Here is a 24,755-nt window from a genome sequence, read left to right as displayed (position 1 = left end):
GTCGAGTCTTGGTGGTAGCAGCCTTTTTAAAAGGCTTGGGGCTCGCCCCGAAGCAAGATGCTTAGAAAAATGCCCTGAGGCACATTGGGAGACAGGCACATTGGAGATGCTTGTCTCGCAAGGCCTATGCGCAAGTGTTTGACTGGGCGCCCCAAAGTACATTCAATGCGCAGCTCTCCGTGTGCTCTCATCAGCTTTTATAGGAATCATGTGCACAATTTCTTAAATAGTCTTATTGACCCTCTGAATTCTTCGATTTACCTTGACTTCTCGAAGTCGTCTTCGTCTGTTTTAACTGTGAAGTTCGAGAATAATTCAACCTTAAAGTCACATATTCTATGATTGCGAAGTGAGCGAGGGTGAGATTCACCTTAACCTGGCTTTTGGGAACTGCCAAACTTTATGTTCTCATTTGCTAATGGCCTTTAGTTCCTAGTTATATATTTTTGAAGGTTCTATGTTTTTTTATTATTGTATTTGAAATAGTAGTCCTTTTTGTGTTCATTGGTAAAGAAACGTAATTATTTAACTGTTAAGTGTTAATGATTAAGGACTAACAAATTATTATTAACATGATAATCATTTTAGTGTATGATTTTGACGATTGGATCTCTGAATGGGAACATGTCGACGGTCTCTTAGCGAAGGAAAGAGACAGAAAATTCATGTACTTCGCTATTTCGGGTATTGTTACCTCTTTGATTGTAATTTCCCATGTGTTGGACCATGCTGCTAAAGGAAAGAAACAAGAATCGAGCTAGATTACTTTTCCCTTTTTGAATTAATTTGTCCTTGCACTTACCACTTTTTAAAACTTGTGAGCGAGTGACTTTTTAAAACTTGTGAGATAGTGACGATTGCTCTATTGCATGGATAAGATCTGACTGACTCTTACCTAAAAGATAGTGGGTTACGAATTTGCATTAGTTAATGCCAAAGAGGTCAAGAACGAGCTTCTATTTTATCTAAAGAAAAGGACTATTCCATCGACCCTTTCTTAGACTTGGTGAACTCCTGTCTAATGAATTAAACTTTGTTCCATGTCCTGTTTCTTGTCAATCACATCGGAAAGTCGTTGGGTAGGCAGATACCTCTTTCCGTAAGGAATTATACGTAGTTGATGAATTAACAGAGGGCTAGACTATGAGTGATGAACCTATGGATGTGATAGTTATGATTAAGAAGAATTGTTGTCCCGAATATTGGGCGAACCCAAGCATTAAATAGCATCGTTTAGTGGCGTGCATGAAGTAGTCGTCTTATTGCTAATAGGTACGACTACGTAAGTTGACAACAATACACCTCAATAAAACAAGAATGATTTCTTGATTTATTTACTTGTTGGAAGAATAATAATGATGTTGTATCGTATATGCAAGTTGCTTCTTTAATACAAATACTCGCCTTTTTTATGTTTCTAGTTGTGCCAAAACTAGAATTGCGCTATTAAAAATAGTTTTTGAAGTAGTACTCCATAAAAATATTGATTACTTGCTTATTAGGAGGTAGAATGTGTAGTTTATACATCTTTTTGAATTGTTAAGGTTGCTTCGAGTTGATTGTATCTCATAATAACTTCTCCAGTATTATATTTTCTTATATCTCATAATTACGTTTACAGTATTGAAATTCTTTTTCGTTATATCAATACGTAGAACTTTCTCTTCTTATATTTCAACAATTGTTTTTTAATGTAATCTTATTTTTTGTATTATTATTATGCTTTATAATTCATAAATAATAAGATTTAAAAATTGCGGTGCTTACACCGCATGTCATGAGACTTATGGCTCGACTGGTACTAGGTAAATTATTTCATTTTACGCTCCTACCTTTTGAAAGTCGCCAAGTGCATAAATAGCCGCTTGGAGAACTGCTATTTAAACATAGCTGAAACTACAAATATTTAAATTTTAGTCACCTCAGAAATTGAACTTCAGACCTCAGGTCCGAAGGCTGTTCAAACTTCAGACCCGAGGTCTGAAGTTCAAACTTTAGCGCAGTGAACTATGTCATAATGGAGGATTAGTTTAATTATTTGTCCCTAATCATGCATAAAATGGACATTTCTGTTTAATTTACTTGTTTCTTATGCATCTATAAATCCTTATTCTAGTGGATTACATAGGTTACAGGTTTTGGTTGCACTAAACAGTGTAGAGAAACAATCAATTTGTTGCAAACTATAACTTTCTGTTTGCGTATAGGATGCAGTTAGCACAAGAATCCACGTTTTTGCATTGGCACATTACCGTTTTTGTAATATTCCAGGGATAGCTAATATATTGAGGATGCGTTTCTCTTTTTTTTTTTTCATCAAACTCATATGTCAAGTGAAAAAGTAAATCCAGGGATTGACCAACGTTTGCTTTTTTTTTTCTTTTTCTTTTGACAAAATTGAATTATTTTTTTAACAGGAATTTTAATTAGATGGCCAGCAGTGGACCTCAGTCGGAAGCTTGTCAAAATATACGCAACGTTAACGTATTTCCAGACTACATGTATTTTCAAAAATACTAATGGTGCAATGAAAGTGGTGCCTTAAGAACACTCCTATCACATCGCACACACTATTAACTCGATCGTCTTTCCATCTTATGACTATGGTCTGACACTTCAAGTATATAATTGAAAGGGTGACCGGACAAAACATGAAAGCCAATAGTGTATCATTTTCCTCGAATGCAAGAAATCTGAAGGAACTTGGATATGGAAAAGCAATTACTTTTCCACTATATCATGCACATAGTAAAAAAGATTCCTCAACATCTTGAAGAACTGAAATTTAGATAATGTTCCAGCTATCTTCAAGATCATGAGATGGTTACCTCCTCTTCTGAAAGAATGCGCCTAACTTCCTTTGCTATGTCACTGACATGTTTATCTTCACATCCTAGTTCAAGTGAACACGGCAATATTGACCAACAAATGTAAGAGGGTTAATAGGATAAATTAAATAGGCCTAGCCAGATCTAAAGCAAGAAACAAAGTAGGAAAGACAGCTTTTTTAGGCTTAAGAACTTACCTAAGAGGCCAAGTGCTTTTTCAAGTTGAAAAAGATAATCTCTATTGGGTCCTGAGGGGCCTTCTGCACGAGCAATTTGACTGCACGATTGAACTAGACATTAAGAAGATGCCAAATTGTAATGCATATTCCAAAATTCAAACTTTTTACCTGCCATTAGATGACACTAGAATTACAAAGCATACATGCAGGTTTAATTTTCGCAATTACTTATGGACAGTATAAAGAATTTTACGTTATTCAGTGCATTTTGACTGGTTGTAGCAAGTTATTTCAGGTTTGCTATTACCAAATTATCTATAAACAGTTACCCGTTGTTGCAGGTCAAGATGATTTTGAAAAAGCTTCGGAAGTTAAACTCTTAATTTAACAGCTCTGATGCTTAAAAGTAGCTTAAAACCCACTCATAGACAGAGTTTAACACTACAAACAACTTGCCCACCAAATTTCATGAGAGAATTATTGACTATACACAACCTAGACCAAAGTTCTTGTCAATTCATCCTCAGTTTCAGTCACGACATCTGTCCTTAGGTGGAACATCCTCACCATGATAAATCAAGCCTGTAGCATAGAGGGTCTTGGAAGCAATGGAAGCCTGGAGAGGGACCTTTACTCCATCAATGTCCCTCTTCAAACTGCATCATGGCTTGGGAAAGGAGCTAGTATTCGGTTACTCAAGGTTCTGAAGGGAAGCTTCAATCTTTTATTTAATTAACTCATAAACCTAGAAAGATAGCCAGAGATGGTTCAATTTGATCCAATTAAATATGGACTGGATTAACTGAAAATCATACATAATCTCCGTTAGTCAATAAGTTGGGTTTTACAAGCAGCTGACACTAGAAAAGAGATTCTTTTTGGGTCCCAGAGAAGGATGAAATGTTTACTCCTATCATAAGATGGAGAGAACAGCGAGATAGTAAATATTTTTTTAGAGATCTTTATAGCAAAAGCACATTAACGAGTGAGTCACAAGTTAGGTGCACAGCACAATATAAGAAATTAAGAACCGCAAAGTACGAATGCCAAATTATCCTATAGTAGTTGATAATTTAATGCAGTGTACACGTGTTCCTAGTTTCTTTCTTCCTCGTCTGGTGTTGAAATATACCACATGAAGATCAAATACAAACTGGCATTCAAAACAAAATGCTCTAACGACTGCAAATGACTAACAAATTTAAGTATACGGAACTGAGTTAATTCAATGCAACCACAGTTTACGCACTTGCAGACACCCTACTTATTTGTTTGTAAACGATTACAAGTTCGGACCAGTTCATAGCATGGAAATATCACCAACAGTTGGAGAGAGGATCAAACAATCTAACTAAATATTGGCATTGGTAGCACATTACGTTATAGCAGGGTAAATTTTGGATGGTATTATTAATTCTTAGTTGGTAATGCAAAGTCAAAGAATCCCATGTGAGACTTTTGTCTTTCACATAAGACAGAGAAGTAAGTTCTCCCTAATGTTATATATCCTTGAGCATACTTGATCCTTTAGATCTAAATAAAAGCGAGCACTTCTGGTCTCTATTAAGCTAAATCTTACTTAACTCAGATGAATATCTCATCATGAGAACTACTAAGCGAAAAAAAAAAAAAAAAAAAAAAAAAAAAACTAAATATACTATTGAGACTTCTTCTCCAGAATAATTCCACCAAATCCCCTACCGCAAAAGAAATCCCCTCCACATATCTGCACTTGTTTTCCTTATCGTGGCATGCAGCTTGCTTACCCAAAATTATTATTCCACTGCTGCCTTCATCCTGAACATGCCTCCATGTGATAGTCGAAACGAATTCAGCTCGAGTTGGAGACTTGATATTTTATTCTAATGAACCAAGTACAATTGATACTTGTTTTTTCAGGGGTATGGGCTGTCCAACCGTTGCCTAAGGTTGTGACGGAGTGGCTCTGATACCATGTTAAGAAAATGGATCTTGGGCCAAACCCAAAAGGCTAGCTCCTGCCTTAAGGGTTTTCCAAAATCATATGGGAAGACTAGAACACATACACATAATCAATGTGGAATTCTCACAAATATAAATGAATCTCAGCTTTGTTCACATAGGATATTAATGTCAAGATCATTGATAACTATAATGTATGTCCTTTATTTATCAGAAATTCTGACATGGACTTGTCAATATAAGATGTAGAACCAAATAAAAAGATAATAGTAAAAAGCACTGGAATATGATACACACCTAGCAATTTCTTCAATTGATGCAGGTCCCAGGTAGTTCTCGTTAACCTTCTTGTCTGGAGAACCTATGTATCTGAATAGTCAAACAGTCAGCTTTGCATGATGAACCTTCAAGAAAAAACTGAGTAGACATTATGTAATGTGTCAGTTATGTAACTTACACTAGTACACCAGAAACAGCTGGCACTGATGCTGCAGGATCCTGGAATGTAAGTTGATAAGCTAATGAATCAATAATCGCAGGAGCAAAGAATGATATATCAACAAGCACTTTCTTTTGGTTAAATGTTAACTCAGTATGACTTACAGTGAAAAGATCTACATAAGCCTTCTGGTCATATTGTTTTTCCCTGACTTCAAGGTACTAGATGGAGGAAACAAGAAAAGAATATTCATTAGAGTCAATCAATGATGTGATTTATGCCACAAGAAATTGTCAAACAGGTGAACGTTTGAAGCTCAATTAAAGTTTGGAAGACTGGAACCAGTAAATTGTCAAAATCGTACACAAATTGAGGGAAACATAAAAGTACAGCAGTCAAGCAGAGAAAGAGAATGTAAAAGCGCAGATATTTATGGTAGACCACTGCTACCAAAGTGAAGATATGGCATCCTCGGAGAATACTGCAGAGGAAATCTTTGCCGGTGAAGCAAGAGCAAACTATAATGGTTTCGGTCAAAAGGGAGAAAGCGTAGCATTTTCTACGTATTTCAAAATCAAATTATATGCTTAAGGAATCAAAAGTTTCAACTAACATTACCAAACAGAAAGAAGGAAAAGAATAAAGAAAACAATCAAGAAAAAGTTTAGAATAATAGCTAATAGGGGAGCCAAATCTTTTGGATTCAAGTCGGGATGCAGTTTTCCAATTCATCTAAGTGAACATAAGCATTTATTTGATACTTGTACAATTACCCGAAAAATTTAAATATTAAAGGTTCTAGATTCCCTTTCATAAATTCAATAGCCCACAAAACGAATTCCAGAAGTTCTGGAATCCCTTTAGGAATTCTCTCAAGAAAATATTATTTTAAGAGGCCACTGGCAAGTCAAGTCTAGCTCAACTTCTATTTCATAGCATAAGGGCTGACAAATTGTACCAAAACAATAAAATAACGGCTGACAAATTACGATCAACTACTTTAATATGATTTTCTAAAGCAACATAAGAGATTCTGCTTCCTGGCATTTAGTGTAGTAAAAAGAACCAGTGATTATTCCTTTTGTAATTGATGCATGCTCCACTGCCTGGAAACTGAACGCCTTCCTCGTTCAATTAGACATACGTGCCTAGTAAGACACCTCCGAGCTTAATGTTTCATTTCCAGCTTTGAGGTATATTAGCACTTTTTTAATGGATAAAAACATAGCACAGATAAAACATGGAACGCTGCTGTTGTTTATTTTTGGAACACGTGTGAAATTCCAGTGAGCATAGATGACTAATTATCCCTTGTTTGTGGACAGGGGGGATTCCCCTTTTTGACGCTATAAGTAATAACATTACTCAATTTAATGAATATTAGAAACTTTACATGCATATAATAGCTCGAAATTTTTTATATGGTTTAACTGACTGTAATATTTCTTTCAATCAGATTGTTCCCAGAAAATTCAAAATTAGACCGCATTTTACCTCTTAAAGCCATAACTTACTCTATCAAGTTAACAAAATACTCAGATGTCTCCTTGACTCTTCAGTGCATACAGTCGGTAGATTTTAAGACAGCTAGATAACACTTCATTACTTTCGAACAGTAAGACTGGAATGTGCCTCAAATGCATATCTCACAATAGCATAAATTTTGAATTCTCATATATGGTAAACATAAGCATTAAAAAATAACATCTACTTTATAATCTTCATATGGAGAAAGGATAAGAAAAACAAGTATAAAAGAAAGACCTACTGTCAGTGCAACTTCTTGATCTTCCTTCTTCGTTATCTTGTAGGCCATACCCCACTGCAAGTGTAAAGACTCATCAGTTTCAACTATTGGGAATTGGTCACACGTAAGCAGATACATTTCATCACATAAAATAGCCTTCACAAGCCCCTTTGTTCCTTCTTCTCATTGAGGAAGAAAGGAGAAAGGGATACACATTGTTGTGATTGGATACACAAGAGGAAAAGGAAGGAAAGGGACACGAAGAAGGATAGCTTTATTATCTTCTTTCAGAGTATACAGACTTCATACTCTTCCCCTTTTTTTCCTTTGCATCAATCAGACATTTGAGTAACAAAAACACAAAATAAAAGAACAGACGATCACTGAATCAGACATTATTTTCCTTTGCATCAATCAGACATTGCTTTGAACTTATGTAATGTTGATATCAGCCATTTAATCACATTAATACCTAGTGCATCAGGACTAACTGTAACAAAGGAATGTATGGAATCAGAAGAAGTGAATATAGCAGGAAACGATGTACATCATCACCTGAGAATCCATAAAATAACCTAAAAGACTGAAAGTGTTTTTCATTTTTCGTGACAACTGAAAGTACATATAAGAGAAGGATCCTCATATTAACATCCTAACCTAGACCAAGCAGCCAGCCAATAGCTTCTAAGGAAGCAACAAATGAGACAAAGGTAGGCTATACTACAAACCTCTAGCAGTACTCTACGAACCCAGTAGGCATCCAGTAGTGAGAAGAAACGTGCATAGTCTGATTGCACCAATAACCAATATCAACATCTTAAGATGTTCTAGCTCCCTTTAAGACAAAATAACAGAAATTCTTCTTGCCCTCTTTAAAAGACATGATCTGCCTTCTTTTACACTTGAAGGAATTAGGAAATGCACCAGCTCGAAACAACACTCATTTATTTTCCACATATCTCTACTGTGCAGAATACTTTGAGAAAGCATGGCTACAAGGACTTTATGTACAGTTCTGTTGTATAACTTCTACTAATCCCTTTAGCAAATTTATAAACAACGTTGGAGGTATTAGACTTGCTTGAATAAGATTCTAATCTTATTAAGATAAAAGAAGACAGCATACTTGGAGAAAGAGATGAAGGATGATGTTAGGATATTTTTCTTGTTTAGATTGGAACAAACAACAATGGGAACATAAAAAAAGGCAGTACCTTCAAGAAAAATTAAGGATCCATATATATTATGTATATCCACCATTTTCAATTTCCCTTTCAGTACAGACATTTGGAAAGAAGTGAACTCGCCATTGCTATATTCGATTAATTTTAATCTAAAGTACTCTAATTTTTTTAATTGAAGAGGAACTTCAACATTTGGAAAGCATCAAGATCTTCCAACTCTATGGTGGGATCAATCGGGGGACATGCGAGGCAGTAATCAAGGATTCATTTGATTTAACTGTCTAGTTTGCTCCCTTCTTAACTTACCCAGTAATATTATTTCTAGATTAATAGTTATGGAATGGATCAAATCTGTCGAGTTCACTTGCCATAGCAAACACGTTTTTCTTTCTTTAGAAGGAAAAATTAGATGATATTACTTTATTTATATTCTGCAGCTTTCTGAAGAACAGAAAATCAGAAAGATGGAAATGCCAAAAGGAAAAAAATAAAATAATCACCTTCTTGAAGAATTTCAGATCAAGGAAATGAAAATCAACACAAACAAAAAGGAGAAAAAGAAAATTCCATACACAGACAACTAGAAAGAAATTTGGTGGTAATCTTTAGTGTCACTAAAAACAATAAATTGATAAATATAGACATTTTTGTGACATTTTTCCATTGTCAAATCTTTAATATAGGCATAGATTTGAGAAGCAGATAAATTTCAAGAATTCAGCCACATCAATAAGTAGTCTACACATTGACAAGTAAAGACGAAAAAAGCACTCACACAAACTTCTCCTTCAGCAGGCTCCAATGTAGCAGTTCTACCTGGGAATTCTGGTGTCCCTCTGTGATCAGTACTCCCTACACAACACACATATTCATTTTAACTTTCTGCTTACCATGGTTAACTTCACCAACTACCATAGTTAAAACCAAAATAAATTAATCCTTTTTTTGAAAACATAGTTTTGACCTGCTTTGTTCTTGCTTTATTCTGAGCCGTGGGTCTATCGGAAAACAGTCAGGTCTCCCAGACCCCACTTGTGGGTATGTTGTTGTTATAGTTTTGATACAAGTCATATATAGTTGCAATATTTGAAAACGAAGCATGTGTTGTAACCATCCAATGTACACACAAAACAATCAAAATAGAAACAGTACAAGGTTAGTACCTTGATAAAAGACACGACGATAGCCTTTGATGAAACCGAAAAGGCGATCATCATAGTTAAAGCCAGGTTTCCAAATAAGAGATCCATATCCAAATACCCACATCACCATTTCTCCCTCTCTTCCTCAAAGTGTCACTGTATTTTGAGAGGGAGAGTAGATGAAAATTGAGCCAAAGAATGTATTTTTATTTCTTCTCCAAGAATGTGGTGGATGAACCACTTCTAATACAAAAAAAAGCTATTAGCAGCTTAGCAACCAATGGCGAGATGCCAAGACAGGATGGTGTTCACGGAGTATTTTTTTCCTTAAATTTATAATTAGACCGGTCTTAGGCCCTATTTGTTTGAACGGAAAAGGTCCAAAAATACCCTTAATCTATTGAAAAAGGCTCATAAATATCCTCCTTCCACCTTTTGGTCTAAAAATACCCTTCCATCCACCTTTTAGGTCTAAAAATACCCTTAAAGTTTATTTTTGGCTCAAATATACCCTTTAAACTAACAGAATATGTTTTTTTGTTTTTTTTATCGGAAAAGGTCCAAAAATACCCTTAATCTATTGAAAAAGGCTCATAAATACCCTCCTTCCACCTTTTGTTCTAAAAAAATATGAACGAAATATATTTTTTTTTTTGGGTTTTTTTTGCATTTCATGAATAAAAAAACGAAATAGGAAATTATAATTTTTTTTTTGCATTTCGTGTATTAAAAAACAAAATAGGATAAAAAAAAAATTAATTTCGTTCATATAAAAACGAAATTGGAATATATATATATATATATATATATATTTTTTTTTTTATTTCGTTGGTATATATATTTTCCAAGTTCGTTTTTATATGAACGAAATTAATTTTTTTTATCCTATTTCGTTTTTTAATACACGAAATGAAAAAAAAATTATAATTTCCTATTTTGTTTTTTAATACACGAAATGCAAAAAAAAAATTATAATTTCCTATTTCATTTTTTTATTTATGAAATGCAAAAAAAACCCAAAAAAAAAACATATTTCGTTCATATTTTTTTAGACCGAAATGTGGAAGGAGGGTATTTATGAGCCTTTTTCAATAGATTAAGGGTATTTTTGGACCTTTTCCGATAAAAAAAAACAAAAAAACATATTCTGTTAGTTTAAAGGGTATATTTGAGCCAAAAACAAACCTTAAGGGTATTTTTAGACCTAAAAGGTGGATGGAAGGGTATTTTTAGACCAAAAGATGGAAGAAGGGTATTTATGAGCCTTTTTCAATAATTTAAGGGTATTTTTGGACCTTTTCCGTTGTTTCAATTACTACTCTGCTTTGATGAATTAGATAAAATAATTATGCTATAAAGTTAAAATAGGCTTTGTTTCGAAAGCCACCTGCTAATTGAAATTGAGGTAATTACGAAAACCTTTTTTTTTTTGTCATAACATTATTATAGTGTAATTACAATATAGTATTGCTTTATTCAATATTTAGTTTGTATTTTGAATCCTGTATTACTAATATTTTAATTACATTATAGTATTGCTTTATTCAATATTTAGTTTGTATTTTGAATCCTGTATAAATAATATTGATATAATTTAATTATAATAATAATAGAGGGATTGAAATTTTAAAAACCAGAATTCAAATTTAAAGCTTTGGTTTTAAAGTTGGGTTCTCTCAGAAATTTTAACTTTATTGCATATCTAAAGTTGATTTTGTGACAATTAGATCTCTAATTTGCGGACTAAATTATCGGAGATTATAGTCTTTGACTCCTGTTTTAGACTAATAAGTGAGACAAAATAATACCAATACCTCCACCAAACAAAATATAAATTTAATTAAGGGTCATTTTCGCAGTTGGCCTGCGTATATAAAGCGCTGCTAATAGTGATAGTAATAATAAAGAAGACCCGATTCAATGGCGAAGCTGAAGACAGACTCTCCTCTGTCGCGTCGCATAGTCCATTCCTTCTTGCGCTTTCTTGATTCCGGTAAGCTCTTCCCATCCCCCCACCTATATATATATATAATAATTGCTTGAGATGGATCTTTTTCGCTTCTCTGAACATAGCTAGCAAAGATCAGTCTATAAATTATAGTAATTCTGTACTGATTAAAACAGAAAATAAGCTTCACACGGTATTCTATTCAGCATTGAGATTAAAGACGCATGGTGCTAAGCTATATCAGCGGTTAATATTATTTTTATTTTATAAAAGGAAATCAAGTTGTCGGTCCACTACTGGTTAATTCTGGACAGATATGACCATTATACTAACTGCACTGCATTAATATAGCCACCGTGCTGATTAATATTCTGTTTTAGGAGGATTAAGATTAGAAGCTTGTATGGTATGAAGAGAAACTAATTGCCTGTTTGGCCAAGATTTCAAATTTACTTATTGCTTCTTGAAAAAAGTACTTTCGGAGAGTAGCAGTTTGTGTTTGGCTAATCAATTTGAAAAACCTTTCCAAAAGTGCTTCGGGGGATAAGCTACTTTTTTTAGCTTCTAAAAAAAATAGATTCTGCTACTACTCAAAAGCACTTATTTCCTCACTTAAAAGCTTGGCCAAACACCTCAATTTTCTAAAATAAGCACTTTTGGCTTCCCAGAAGCTTGGCTAAATAGGCTATAAGTTTCATATGGTAAGAGTGACTTTAAGGGGGGAGGGCGTGGGGGTTAGGATCAGATTTGTGTATTAATTCAAGTACAAGTTGATCTACTCAGCATATTCTGTTTAGACCTGAAACTCATCAGTGAAGCATTAGTTTCTTGTATATGGTAATTGACTGGTTTTTGGGCCGGCGTACCATCTTTTATGCCCAGTAGGTTTAAAGGGAGTTGAGCATGAGAATATAAAGTGAAAAAAGGGAAACAATTCTTCAAAAAGCATGTTAGGAGTAGGAGTATTTACCACGGACCTCCATGGGCGCAACATTAGGGTCTTGCATATGGCAGTTGATGTGGTTCTAGCACGAGGGATTAGAATGCATTGTTTTGTTGATATTCAAGAGTTACAGTTTCTTTTGAGAACTAGTAACCTACTAAGGATTGAACAGAACTGTAAATGGGAACTTCCAGCCGCCTATCTTTGGCATTTAGAACCCTGTACAAGTTCCTGGTTAGGCAAGTAAAATACATTTTAATTCTTAGTGTTTGAGCTAAATTACAATTTCGACTGTATCGCTATTGTGTGGAGTTGGTGTTGTAGGTGATTTTTTTTTTTTTTTAAATAACCGTGGTGTCCGGGGCAGCTTAAGTACTGGATGAGCACTAATATGTACCCTTAGGGATTTCCGAACACTAATTTGTGCCCTTAGGGGTTCTCCAATACATTTATCGAAGCAAAACTCAGTTGGCAGGTTAGACTGGAAATGATAATAACCCTCACAAGTCCCAACACTGCTTGGCTGGGCAGCAGAATTGGGAAATACCAAATCTATTTGAGAACCTCAATCCTTTGAATAAAGCATTTCAATATTTCATTATTTGGTGCATGCTGATTTCTTGTTTCTCTTAATCATGTCTGTTCTTCTGGTGTTTGTTCTCAGTTTGGAAGTCTCCTCAAGTCTCAGTGTCAGTGAGGAGTATATGAATTTTGCATCTACTGACAGTCTCTCTCTTGTTTCATAGTGGAACCTGCTGAAGAAGTTGATGATGAAGGACTTGAGGTTGCTAAGCAATGTCTGTCAGAGGCTTTTAAGATTGATCCTTCATCTTATACCTCAAGTTCAGATTCATTAGTGGACATATTCAGTGCACGAGAAGCAGTTGACCAAAGCCAAATAAATGTAGATCTTAGGCATGATGTATCTTCGTCAGATGCTCCTTGTACATCTTCAGGGCAGAAGGTTGTAGATGCTAAAGATGCAGATGGATCACATTTGCTGGTTCCTCCTCCCATTCTACCCCCTTCTTCTTGATGTTTGTCTTAATTTCATCCGTTAATCTTCTCAGCTTGATTCGATTTGATAGTTTTCCATTCATGTATTATAGGTCCATTTTCTATTCCTTATATCAGCGTAGTTGCTTTTTCTTTTCTATTTGGTGGACTATCAGTTATAAACCTGTGAGGTTTAAATCCACTGTGTTGTCTACATCTACATTTTCTCTTATATTTAATTATTGTGCACATGATATAGTTTTTCCTTCATGGTTGGGCAAAATTGAGATATTTGGGGAACGACCATGATCATGTAGTTGCGTTCCGGGGCATCTAATAAGTAGTAAAATTGGTCTTGCACCTTTACGTTTAATATTACTAATATCATTAAACCTCTCTGTGGAAATAAAGAGGTCCACGAGATTGTCCTATGGGGATATCGTGTTTGGGGTGTCTCAACTCTTAAACTTGTGCTTGCCCATGGTACTTAAGCATCAAAATGCAGCCTTAAAAATAGGTACTTTACAAATTAATCATTACGTTGTAACAATTATGATGTAAGGAAGTTCTATTGATTGGAAACTTTGTGCTTGATGCTACAGAATTTTATGGACCAATTCAACTTCTGGATAGGATAGGCTACACCAAATTTTGTCACTAGACAATCTTTGCTTGAAATATTAGCTAAACATTAGCTACCGTTAACCTTCATTTTTTCCTATCAATCTTTAAGTGAACTATTGGTATGTGGTAGCTTTTTTACTTTCAACACTTTTGTGCAGTCTTTAACTTTAACACATTCTCTTTCTTTTATCAGGCTGAAGATGGGACAAAAGAAGCTCAAACTTTTGGTAAGGCTAAACTCCAAATTATAGGTTTTCTCATTGAAGAGTCTGTAAATTGTCCTCGGATTCTTATTCTGACTAGTATCAGTGTTGTCAAAGGCGCGCTTAAGCCTTGAAGCGAGGCTCAAAACATGTTGAGTGCTTCGCCTTGCTTTATGTGCGCTTCAATGTCATCATCAAGGCTCTAAGACATACTTTTCTTTGCCGATGAGCCTCTCTTGAAGAGATGACACTAAACAACTGATATTTCACTTTATCATAATGTTTTTACAATTTCTTTGTCCAAATATTTGTTATTCATGCTTATTATTATTAGTCTTGGACTAAACATATATATATATATATTACTAATATATATAAGGGAGAACATCAAATTTTTGTAGTCCTCACGGGGGCGTTTTAGGTATTTTACGTTTTTGTACTTTAAGGTTTTGTCCTATTTGATGTTGCAAATAATTTTTTCCTTTGACTATTGGACAAAGCCATTCATGTGATACTTAATGGTAAGACTTTTCAAACCTTTTCTTTTTGTGCACACGAGTTGGTTCTATTTTTTTTTTTTAACAGAGATTTGGTTATTTATTACCTCAAATGGATTTTATGTAAACTAAGCAATATTATTCTACTATTAATAAGAGAGAAATCCATTTTTATATGAGAAGAATTACAATTTATAGTGTTTTTCGTATTTTTAAGTATCTCAATTTTAATTTTAAAATATTGATATAATCTAATTAAATATTTGACTCCGAAGATTAGTTAAATTGACTCTCGAAAAGCAAAACGTGATAAGTACTTTGAAACTAGGGGTACAGTTAAATACTTTTATATTTTTAATTATAATTTTATGTCATACTTTAAGAATTGATTGGATTTTGTGTTTAATAATAATATTGCAATGTGCATATGTTGACAAACACATGTAACCAACAAAGATTTCACTTAGATAAGTTCTCAATTAAAAAACACACAAATAACTTATAATATTATTAAATTTAAAAGTTATCAAAAATCTAAATCTTAGTCCTTCCGTATCAATTGAGAAAAGATTTCAAAGTACGAAAATTAAATAATCTAATTTTACGTGTGCACTCTTTTAACATAAATTTTACCTAATAAATGACTACATTGAAAGATGAACTATAAAGTACTCCCTCCGAATATATATATTTGTATATTTGCACAATTGCGCCTTTTTTTATTAAAGCCCACGCTTTATTTGCGCTTAAAACTCCAGCTAACCTTAGAGCTTTTTTGCGCTTTTCACTTTTGATAACACTGACTAGTATACCACACTTAACCATCTTACTTCTAGTGTTTCTTGTCCACATGTTTGTGCTGTCATCTTCATGTTATTGTCAGTGTCATTAAATGCTTGCTTAAAACACACTGAAGGTACGTGAAGCCCAAGTTAGACGCTCACCTTGCTTAGGTGGCGCTTTAGTGCAAGCACCAAGACACTTAGACCTACGCCTCGGCCTTGTCACCATGGGTTCTGTCTTTAAGAGGGAAACACTTGCCAATTAATACAGTTGGCAAAGCAATAGAGTTGTTTTTAGCAAAGTGTTATTATTGAACTTGTTAGTGATTGGGAACAAGAAATTGGAGAACTAATATAAAGAACTAGTAACTAAAAATGTTAAAAATGTACTTTTTGCTTCTAAATCCTAAGTTAAATTGGTTCGTGTACTTAATTGACAAGATTTTTGCTTCATATATTTTGCCTAGTTCTAATTCAATTTGTTTATACTAAATAATTATTTGATCTGTTTATAGTAATCTTTTCTTAGTAGCTTACGTAGAGGATAAAATGACAGAAGCTCGTCTGAGATAATTTGTCTATCTCGTAAATAGACAGCCATATGATAATTAAAGGTATGTGAGGTAAATCTAAAAAATCACAGAGAAAAAATGTGTTATAAGACCTACAACCTCTCATTATCAGCACGAACTTACCTCTCATAATCAGTATGAACTTACCTAAGAGCAGAAAACAATGGAATCAAAGGATCAGTAGAGATCTATAACCTCTCATAATAAGTGCGAACATACCTTAGAACAGAAAACAATGGAAGCAAAGGATCAGCAGAGACCATACTAGCTAGTTATATTAAAGTTTTAATTTGTTATTACACTTATATTAAGTCTAGCATTTGTCAGGAGTCCTTTTTGTTTGGATAGTGACTTGCTAGAGACGTACATTAGTATAGGATAGGAGTGATCTTATAAAGAACCCATAAAATTGGGGCAGTGTTTTTAAAGGCGAAAAGCGCCAAAAGAAAAAGGCAAGGATCATGGGGCTTGGAGTGAAAAGCGAGAAGTGAACCACACACTTGCACAATTAAAAAATATCAAACATCTTTATATGTAGTACAATAAAAATTAGGTTGCAATATATCATTTTTTACTCAAAAATAAAAATAAAAATTAGGTTGCAATTAAACATAACTAACTTCAGCGCTATCATTATTAAAAAAAAAAATAACGCTTATGCAAAAAAATTGATATCACTGCAACTCTTCAAAGTTGAGATTCAAATAAACGACGTTTTCCTTTTGGAATCACTTTGTTTAGCATTGTTCAAAGTGCGAACTTCTTTGAAGCGCATGGCTTCACCCATGAAGCGGTAATCCCTTGCTTTGCATCGATTCGTCGCGTTAAGCAACATAGCTATGACTTGGCTATGACTTTTAGTAACATTAGTTCCTAAAATCTCTACTTTGCCATATAGACAATTTTTTTAGTATTGAAATGAAATAGGTCGAATAAAGGGAATATTTATAGAAAATTTGTATAGACTATTCTCTGCTTGTGGGGATTGAGGTTTAGTTTATTGATTGTTAAACGTAACAAAATCATTCTTCTAGGCTACACGCGTCTTGCTATTTTCCAGCCTATCTTTGGAATGTGGAAGTGGGGCCTCTAGTTCAAATGCCATGCATGTAAGTTGCTGACATGGTTGCAAAGAATAGCAAGTATGGGTCATGTGCTTATCTTGTAGTCTTTTGTTCTGTTAGTACTTCTTTTCTAGATGCATGTTCTTGTGGCCTTTTCTTTGTTGTACCAAATACGTCAGCCAATTGTTTTAAACCTTGTTTTGCCTTCTATATTTCCTGTCATAACATATGTTTGTGGCAGTGGCAGGTAGAACTGCCTCTTTCCTGTTTGTCTTAAACTCTTGCTTTATGATAATCAACTGCTGTTTATCATGCTTTGCAGGTATATCCAAAGATGAGCTCTTTGGGCAGTTTTTTGATGCTCTTGAAAAAGCTTACTATTTCAGAAGCTTGCCAGATGGAAGAGACGATCAGGCTCAGCTGGATAGAGCATCAAGGATATTTCACACTGCTTTGGAGGTATACTGATACATAAGTTACTTCGTTTATGGTTCTACAATTGTGATGCATGAGTATTCCAAACATTAATTTTTGCAGTTCTTGGCATCACCCTGAGATACCAAACCAACTAAATATAACTTCGCGGCTAGACTACAATGTAGAAGTAGATGATCCACATTTTCAGCCGCCTCCTTACACATTTAACACCAATTGATGCAAACAACCGTCTGCTTCCTAAGATTTCAGCTGTCAAGATCACCCCTCTAGTTGCTAACCAAGTGAAGAAACACACCTTCCTCAATACCTTATGTATCCAGAGCTTTTCATAAAAGCACTTAATGCCAATGGAGAACACTATGTTATTCCCCAAACCCCACCTCAAAAAATCGAGGCTATTTATTGGCATACATTGCTTATGAATAAAACCTAGCAATCTTTGAAACTCAGTCGTCTCCCAATCATGGAAATCCTTCCTGAGTCCCAAATCCCCAAAAATTGTATCCCCCAAATTGTCTACTCATTTTGGCATGATACCCTCTAAGTTCTCAGGGATTTATCTTTCGACAACTTATGCCCACACCACTTATGTCCCCAAAAGCTAACTCTCCTCCCATCTCCTATCCTGAATGATATAGTGCCACTAAATTCTACCCAACCCTTCATAATATTCCTCCACAATCCGCTCCCATAAGGCATATTGACATCTTTTACTTTTTAAAAAAGGGCATTGACATCTTTAGTTCTCTGCCCCCTTCCTATATGTACTATCACCCCTTTCCACAGTGTAAACCAAACCTTTTCTCTTTTACATTCTCTACTTTTATAATCTGGTAGAATAGCGAAAGGAGAAGATATAGTAACCACCTAGGTCTCTCCACAAAATTCTCCCACTTTTTAGCTTATTGTCCCAATTGTTATCTCTTTCACTACCATATTTGAATTGATTAATTTAATTTTTTTAAAATATATTTTTATAAATAGGCACAGGCATCAAGCCTGTCGCAGTTGCTTGTTTACATCTACTGGCTAGTGTTGTTTCTGTCGTGATTCGTCATAATTGTTGCAGTTATTGTTCTCTAATATCTTCCTACCACGTCAATTTTTACGGTTTTAGGAGATGCAAAAATCTGGATGTGCTATGTTTGATCGAAACAATCTTGCTGAGATCTTAAAATCGCAAGGTATGTTGTAATTACCCATTTGTTTTCTCGAAAAGTAAAGATATTTATAGGTGAAACAGAAAAGTGGTGAGATTACCAGTATTGTTTACTATATCTCAATTAACTATGTAACAAGTTAATGAAGTGTAAGAGAGTATCAAATAATTTACATTTTGCATTTTCAGTAAAATAGGTAAATGTTGTAAAGATGTATGACTTCTAGAATCGTAACCACAGAATATGACCCTAATTCATTCTCCCATCAGAACATCTTCTATTTCTTTCTCTCCATACATGCAAGAAGGCACTGTATTCCAGATTGTTTGCATTGTCATCCTTATTTTCCGTCCTTTTAAAACATTTTATAGCTTGTTTCACAATGTTTGGCATCATCCATGGCACACCTAATAGATTTAGAAATAAACGCCAGCTTTGCCAGCAAACAGGGAAATCCAATAGTGGTATTTTGCCGTTTCCACCATTTCTTCACACTAGCAATAGCTGCAAGTTCTCCTTGTTAAGCAGGTTTCTTTTGCTGATTGCATTCCAGGGACATATTCTTCTTTCATTAGCAGAAACATCAGTACCGTATAGCAAGATTTCACCTTAAATTAACTGTCCTTCCTTGCTCTCCAAGTCGGAAATTCAGGTTCACCCGATAACTTGTTAGCTTCTTCTAGCTAACCAAAGAACTGGGATATGATTTCCATTTGCCAGTCTTGGAACGTCTCCCGAACCTGATGTCCCATTCATCTCCAATTATACAATCTTCAATCTAGGCCTCCTTGTCTAGTGCCAAACTGTATAGCTCATGAAAGGTTTATCTCAGCATATTTTGCTGTAGCCCACAATCTTCCTAAACTTGGGGTACGACCCTTCCCCAGACCTTGCTAACGCGAGATGCGTTGTGCACCGGGCTGCCCTTTTTATCTAAGCGGTCTATGAAGCTGGAATAAAGACCACACATGAGGGGAAAAAAAGAGAAATTTGGTGATTTCTTCTTATCTGCTTAAGCATGGGTGGATATTTCTACCCTGTATCAGTGCTGGTGGGAGGATGCAGGTACGCAGTAGAATAATTGAGGTGCGCACAAACTGGTTTAAGTACCACTATTATTAAAAGATGAATATTGATAAATCTTCGATATCCATTTCGCCTATTTGGACCCTTTCATTCCAAGACTCGCCTAGTTTCCAGTATATTTAGGAAAAACGAAGTTCAAACTAGTTGAATCACGATTAGCTCATGAAACTATCATTAATTCATATTTATACAGGATGAAACCTGCAAAACATGTTGAGTTGAATTCAGGCTAAGCTAGTTTTGGTTCACAGCAACCTGAATTTCTCTCAGGCCTTAATTCTGCACATGCTTCATTCTGACTCATACACAGCTGAATCCTAATTTTAGTGGGCCAGAAGATTGATCTTTGAGCTACCTCAATCACAGGGAAGAGTAATGTTTTCAAGAGAATTATCTTCTAACTCTAAGCAATTGAGGGGCCTTACTTGAATACTCTCACAAATGGGTGCTTGAGATTGACTTCTTCTTGCGCGGAGATCTAGTTTCCTTTATTTTTCAAAAAGATTTTACTCAAAGTTCTCTTTTTTTGTGATTTTATTATAGGTAATAAAGCAATGCAGTCAAAACTTTACACTGATGCTATTGAGCTGTATTCTGTTGCAATTGCACTTTGTGAAGATAATGCAGTTTACTATTGCAACAGGTGCGTCATTATCACATTGATGTAAGAATGTGATTATCGCTTTTTGCATGCAAAAATATTATTCCCTTCGTCCCAGTTTATGTGATGCTCTTTCCTCTTTAGTCATATTCCCAAAAAGAATGTCACCTTTCTATATTTCGTAACAATTTAACATTAAACTTTCCATTTTACTCTTAATGAAATGATTTATAGTCACACAAAATGTATATGGCTTATTTTAGACCACAAGTATCAAAAGTCTTCCTTTCATTCTTAAACTCCGTGCCCAGTCAAAAACCATCACAGAAATCGGGACGGAGGATCTGTTTTGTCTATTTTCTTGAAAATTCTAAGAGCAATGAGTTGAATCTTTTTATCTCAAAATATTTAAAAAGGCCTATTTTGAGATGGAAGTTTTTTGTGATGTATTAGGGCAGCTGCTTTAACCCAGATCCACGAATATGAACGAGCAGTTCAAGACTGCCTAAAATCTATTGCAATCAACCCGAATTATAGCAAGGCTTATAGTAGATTGGGTTTTGTCTATTATGCTCAAGGGAAGTACCGTGATGCCATAGACAAGGGATTTACAAAAGGTTGGATTAAGAATATCTTTCCTCTTTATTACTAATTCAGTTGGTTTGGTTTTAGAAATTTTGAAAGCTTCTTGGCATTTTGGAGTACATTATAGTTTTGAATTTGTTAAGAATGGCCATCTTTATGCTTCAACATCCTTGACACGTGCCTACTATTGTGGTTTCTGTTTATTTTAACTGATGAATTTATCTGTTTCCTCATGTTCTATATTTTAGTTAATTTCATCCGTTTACTATGAGATTTTATCTAAAAATTTTCCCATGATACAGAGCAGTTGCAGAAAATGCATAGCATTATTTTAATTTCTATTTTTATATATTATTGGCTTAAGATTAGTTTAGATGGAGTAACATGATCACGAAGGATTCATATAGCAACCCAACTTGTTTGGGACGGAGGTGTGGTTGTATCCAACCTTGGGAGTTGTGTTTTGGCGATGAAAGCATCAGGCATAGAATTCTTTCAGGAAAATTGTATTTGTGTCTTTATTTTTTCTTTTTATTGATTTTGATGTCCTACGATATTTTAGGATTTATTGCTAACTTTTTAGTAAGCGTATTAAATGCAGTACCTCGCCTGAATTATCTTTGCAGGAATTAACAAAAGATAAAGTAATGATTAGGATGTAAGAAAATCAATTATCTTAAGCATGTTAGTTATTATCTTGTAACAGTGTAAACAAGGGCAATTTAGTAAATGTGCTGACATATTATGAAAGATGAAACATAGATTTGAAGGATGATTTTACAAACCTCAGTTGACATTACTGCAAATGTCTATAATCATGCTTCTTTGGTATTTGTACAGTGCCAGATTTCACTTTTTTCATAGGTTTATATAAGTCCTGTACTTGAAAAGAAGAAGGGAACATTGGCCAAAATGTCAAAAAGACAGCTTCTATGACAAAGCAACAGATCCTCCTAATTCATTAATGAGAAATTTAAGATCATTTTACTGTCATGATTATGCTTGTGGTACCCACTAAAGCATAACCTCAAAAATCAAATAGAAGCAATTTAAAGAATTGAAAGGAAAAGGCAAGTGGAAGAAACTACTATCTGCCTTTGATGCCCTTCACCCTCCTTTCTTCCTCCTCCTTACCTTTTCCCTCATCAAGAGATGGTGAATGAAGTCTTCCATGCCCAACCAATAGATGGAATAAAGTAGAATTTCAGTCAGCATCCGGGGTAGAAGCGATGGAACCCGCCTTGCACATGCAAACTGGGGCATGGACTGACATCTGTGGCTAAACGCGCGATGCTTTGTGCACCGGGCTGCCCTTTTTTTTTTTTTGTGTTATATTATGGTGCTTAGTAATTCGGCTGGCTCCACATCGGTCTTGTGAAGTGTATAGAGATTTGCACTTTGTCTCTGTCAGCCATGTTGGAAATTTAGATGATCAGTCAGGATACAAATATTTGCATTTTCTTTTCTAGTTAATCCGCAAAAAGAAATCTATTTCTGACATAAAGTCTTGTTACTGAAGCGTTGCAGTTGGATCCTAATAATGATTCCATCAAAGAAAATATACGGGTTAGTTCCTATTATTGGTTGTATTTTTAAGGTTATTAGCGCAAAAACGGTGTTTGTTTGTGGTAATATTCCAAGTATAACTTGTGTGTTTGAACTTGTAGGTAGCAGAACAAAAGTTAAAAGAAGAGCAACAGAGGAGGGAGAATGATCAGGTAACTGACAATTGTGGCATTACAGAAGAGCTTACTAGATTTATTAAGTTGATAGTTACAAGTTATATAATTGACACCCTAATCAAGTGCTGAGGTCAATAGTCAATACGTGTAATAATCTGTCTGTCTGTGGTACCACCATCTAGTGCCGCATTTTCGTGTGAGAAAACTACAGTGAACATGTATTGATGCTCATAATCTTTCCGTTTAAATGAAAGAATGGATTCCAATAAATTTTTTTTAAAAAAAAGTAAAAGAATGGTGCATGTATCTGTACTTATTTTGTTTTTTACTTTTTCATTGTGGTCATGTAACTGTACTTCAGTCATCTATCAAACTGGTAATAAAATTGGCTGCACCTATCTAAGATTCAATTCCTTTGCCCATTTATCCATCCTCAATTGTGAGTATCATCCAATAACAATAGCAGGCATTTAACAAAAAGATCCATTTTTCTTTCCTTGGGTCTTTTGCAGAGCTCAACCTCTTCGAGTCATGGACAAGACTCAAATCACCAGCCTGGTGAGGCACCTAGAAATCATGGCATGCCTCCACCATTTGCATCAATGTCATTTGATGTTAATGGCATTCCTGATTTGAGTAGCATGTTTACGCACATGACAAGAGATGCATTTCAAGGGCAGCATGGTCCAAATGCGCCTGAAGGAAGCAGCAACACTGATTCAACCAACGAGCCCGGAATAAGAATAAGCAGGAACATCAATGTCGATTTTGGTGAACAGATGCCTGAGGAATTGACTGGGGCCTTGAGGTCTGTTATGGAGATGTTTTCAGGAGCACAACCTCCTAGGAATCCTCAGGATAGCATGAATGGAAGGTCAATGCAAGATTGAGTCATTAATGTTAAAGAGCGCCTCATTCTTGATGTTCCTTTTCGATGAACTGCATTCTTGAATTTGAATTGATTGTTTTCCCCTCAACTTGATTTGTAAATTAAATATCTAAAACTCGGTTTGCAGTGTAATCTTAGGTGCTTGACTACTGATGCTTTTGTTTTTGCAATCTCGTGTAGAAGATTATCTATTGACAAAAAACATAGTTGTCAAAAAGCTTTAGAGTGCCCTTTTGGCAGTTAGCATCTTGAGGATCAAATATACTGGTTTTATGGGAAATGGAAGTGTGGTCTATGTTTTGCTGTACTAAAATATTTCTTTTCAGTAGAAGGGGGATGAGGATCCTGGACTTCCTACTGGTAGGTAAAATGGCGGAAGTAGTGTTTACTCGTTACTGTTCTCTAATCTCCTATGTGTCTCATAAGGCCATAATTGGCTCTTCATGTTGATTTTCATTTTATCTGAAAAGAGTCTAAAGAAAATTTCTATGATGACCCCCCAAAAAAGGATTCTGTATTGATTTTCATTTTATCATGTTTTAAACCGAAATGGGAACAACAAATTGATATCTCTGCTCAAATTTAAGGAGAGGAAAATCAGTGGATCCAAGAAAATTACTGAATCTACTGAACATATGTTCTTTGTGGGAGAGCAACCTACCAGAATACGGAATTACTTCAACAAGGCTGTTGGCCTAAGGAGAGCTGCTGGTTTGAGACAGATATTGATGACTTGGTGGATGGAAAAACCTAAAAATGAAATTCACAAGTTCATTCTTTAATGTCTTCCAAACATCGTTTGCTGGGAAATTAGGAAATGTGCATTCAAATATGCTGATGAAAAGACAACCTCTTACAAGCTTATTAGCCTTGTCAAAGATTCAATTCTGCTTCTGGTTAGAGCTCACTTTAACTTATATCTTTGATTAGATCCCATTCATGGAAAAGCTGACAAGGATCAAGCCTACTCTAAAAATCATTCCAATCAAATGGGCTAAGGCACTTGACTATAAGCTAAACACTGATGGGTGCTCTAAAGGTAATCCTGGACCGAGTGGAGGAGGATGTCTAAGAGATCATAATGGTAACTTGGTCATGGCTTTTAGATATTTTTTGGGAAACTACAAACAACTTTGCAGAGGCTTCTGCTATTCTTACAGGTATGAACTGGTGCATCAACAATGGGGTCTTGAATGTGATTATTGAATCTGATTCAATGATAGTA

At 34.9% G+C, this 24,755-nt stretch overlaps 2 protein-coding genes across 3 annotated transcripts; one reads left to right on the top strand and one right to left on the bottom strand.

Annotated features, from left to right (window-relative positions):
- Positions 1 to 2,459: 2,459 nt before the first annotated feature.
- Positions 2,460 to 9,766, bottom strand: LOC132627011 (gamma-glutamylcyclotransferase 2-3). The gene is made up of 8 exons (XM_060342061.1): positions 9,482 to 9,766; positions 9,094 to 9,170; positions 7,156 to 7,209; positions 5,552 to 5,608; positions 5,406 to 5,446; positions 5,246 to 5,317; positions 3,026 to 3,105; positions 2,460 to 2,893 (listed from the first exon to the last, which is right to left on the bottom strand). Exons 1-8 carry the CDS (start codon positions 9,588 to 9,590, stop codon positions 2,814 to 2,816), a joined length of 570 nt encoding a protein of 189 aa, XP_060198044.1. The 5' UTR covers positions 9,591 to 9,766; the 3' UTR covers positions 2,460 to 2,813.
- Positions 9,767 to 11,292: 1,526 nt separating this feature from the next.
- Positions 11,293 to 23,843, top strand: LOC132627010 (uncharacterized). Of its 2 annotated transcripts, none has more exons than XM_060342060.1 (10): positions 11,293 to 11,453; positions 13,098 to 13,315; positions 14,165 to 14,198; positions 17,412 to 17,548; positions 18,645 to 18,711; positions 20,317 to 20,416; positions 20,828 to 20,991; positions 22,479 to 22,525; positions 22,627 to 22,677; positions 23,154 to 23,843. In XM_060342060.1, exons 1-10 carry the CDS (start codon positions 11,381 to 11,383, stop codon positions 23,529 to 23,531), a joined length of 1,269 nt encoding a protein of 422 aa, XP_060198043.1. In that variant the 5' UTR covers positions 11,293 to 11,380; the 3' UTR covers positions 23,532 to 23,843. The 2 variants fall into 2 exon arrangements, with proteins under 2 accessions (XP_060198043.1, XP_060198042.1); XM_060342059.1 differs by having other exon boundaries at positions 13,098 to 13,354.
- The last annotated feature ends 912 nt before the right edge of the window (positions 23,844 to 24,755 follow it).

The sequence above is a fragment of the Lycium barbarum genome, chromosome 2 (genome assembly GCF_019175385.1).
Source record: "Lycium barbarum isolate Lr01 chromosome 2, ASM1917538v2, whole genome shotgun sequence".
Taxonomy (NCBI): domain Eukaryota; kingdom Viridiplantae; phylum Streptophyta; class Magnoliopsida; order Solanales; family Solanaceae; genus Lycium; species Lycium barbarum.
This window is presented reverse-complemented; position numbering and strand designations above follow the sequence as displayed.

Bases quoted from the DNA above. Each gene is read 5' to 3' on its own strand.
- LOC132627011 (XM_060342061.1), bottom strand. From the start codon at position 9,590: ATGGTGATGTGGGTATTTGGATATGGATCTCTTATTTGGAAACCTGGC. The intron at 5,318-5,405 runs GTAAGTTACATA...TTGACTATTCAG, and splicing joins GCTGTTTCTGGTGTACTAGT to ATACATAGGTTCTCCAGACA. The intron at 2,894-3,025 runs GTAAGTTCTTAA...CACTTGAACTAG, and splicing joins AAAAGCACTTGGCCTCTTAG to GATGTGAAGATAAACATGTC.
- LOC132627010 (XM_060342059.1), top strand. From the start codon at position 11,381: ATGGCGAAGCTGAAGACAGACTCTCCTCTGTCGCGTCGCATAGTCCAT. The intron at 20,992-22,478 runs GTTGGATTAAGA...TTGTTACTGAAG, and splicing joins AGACAAGGGATTTACAAAAG to CGTTGCAGTTGGATCCTAAT. The intron at 22,678-23,153 runs GTAACTGACAAT...GGTCTTTTGCAG, and splicing joins AGAGGAGGGAGAATGATCAG to AGCTCAACCTCTTCGAGTCA.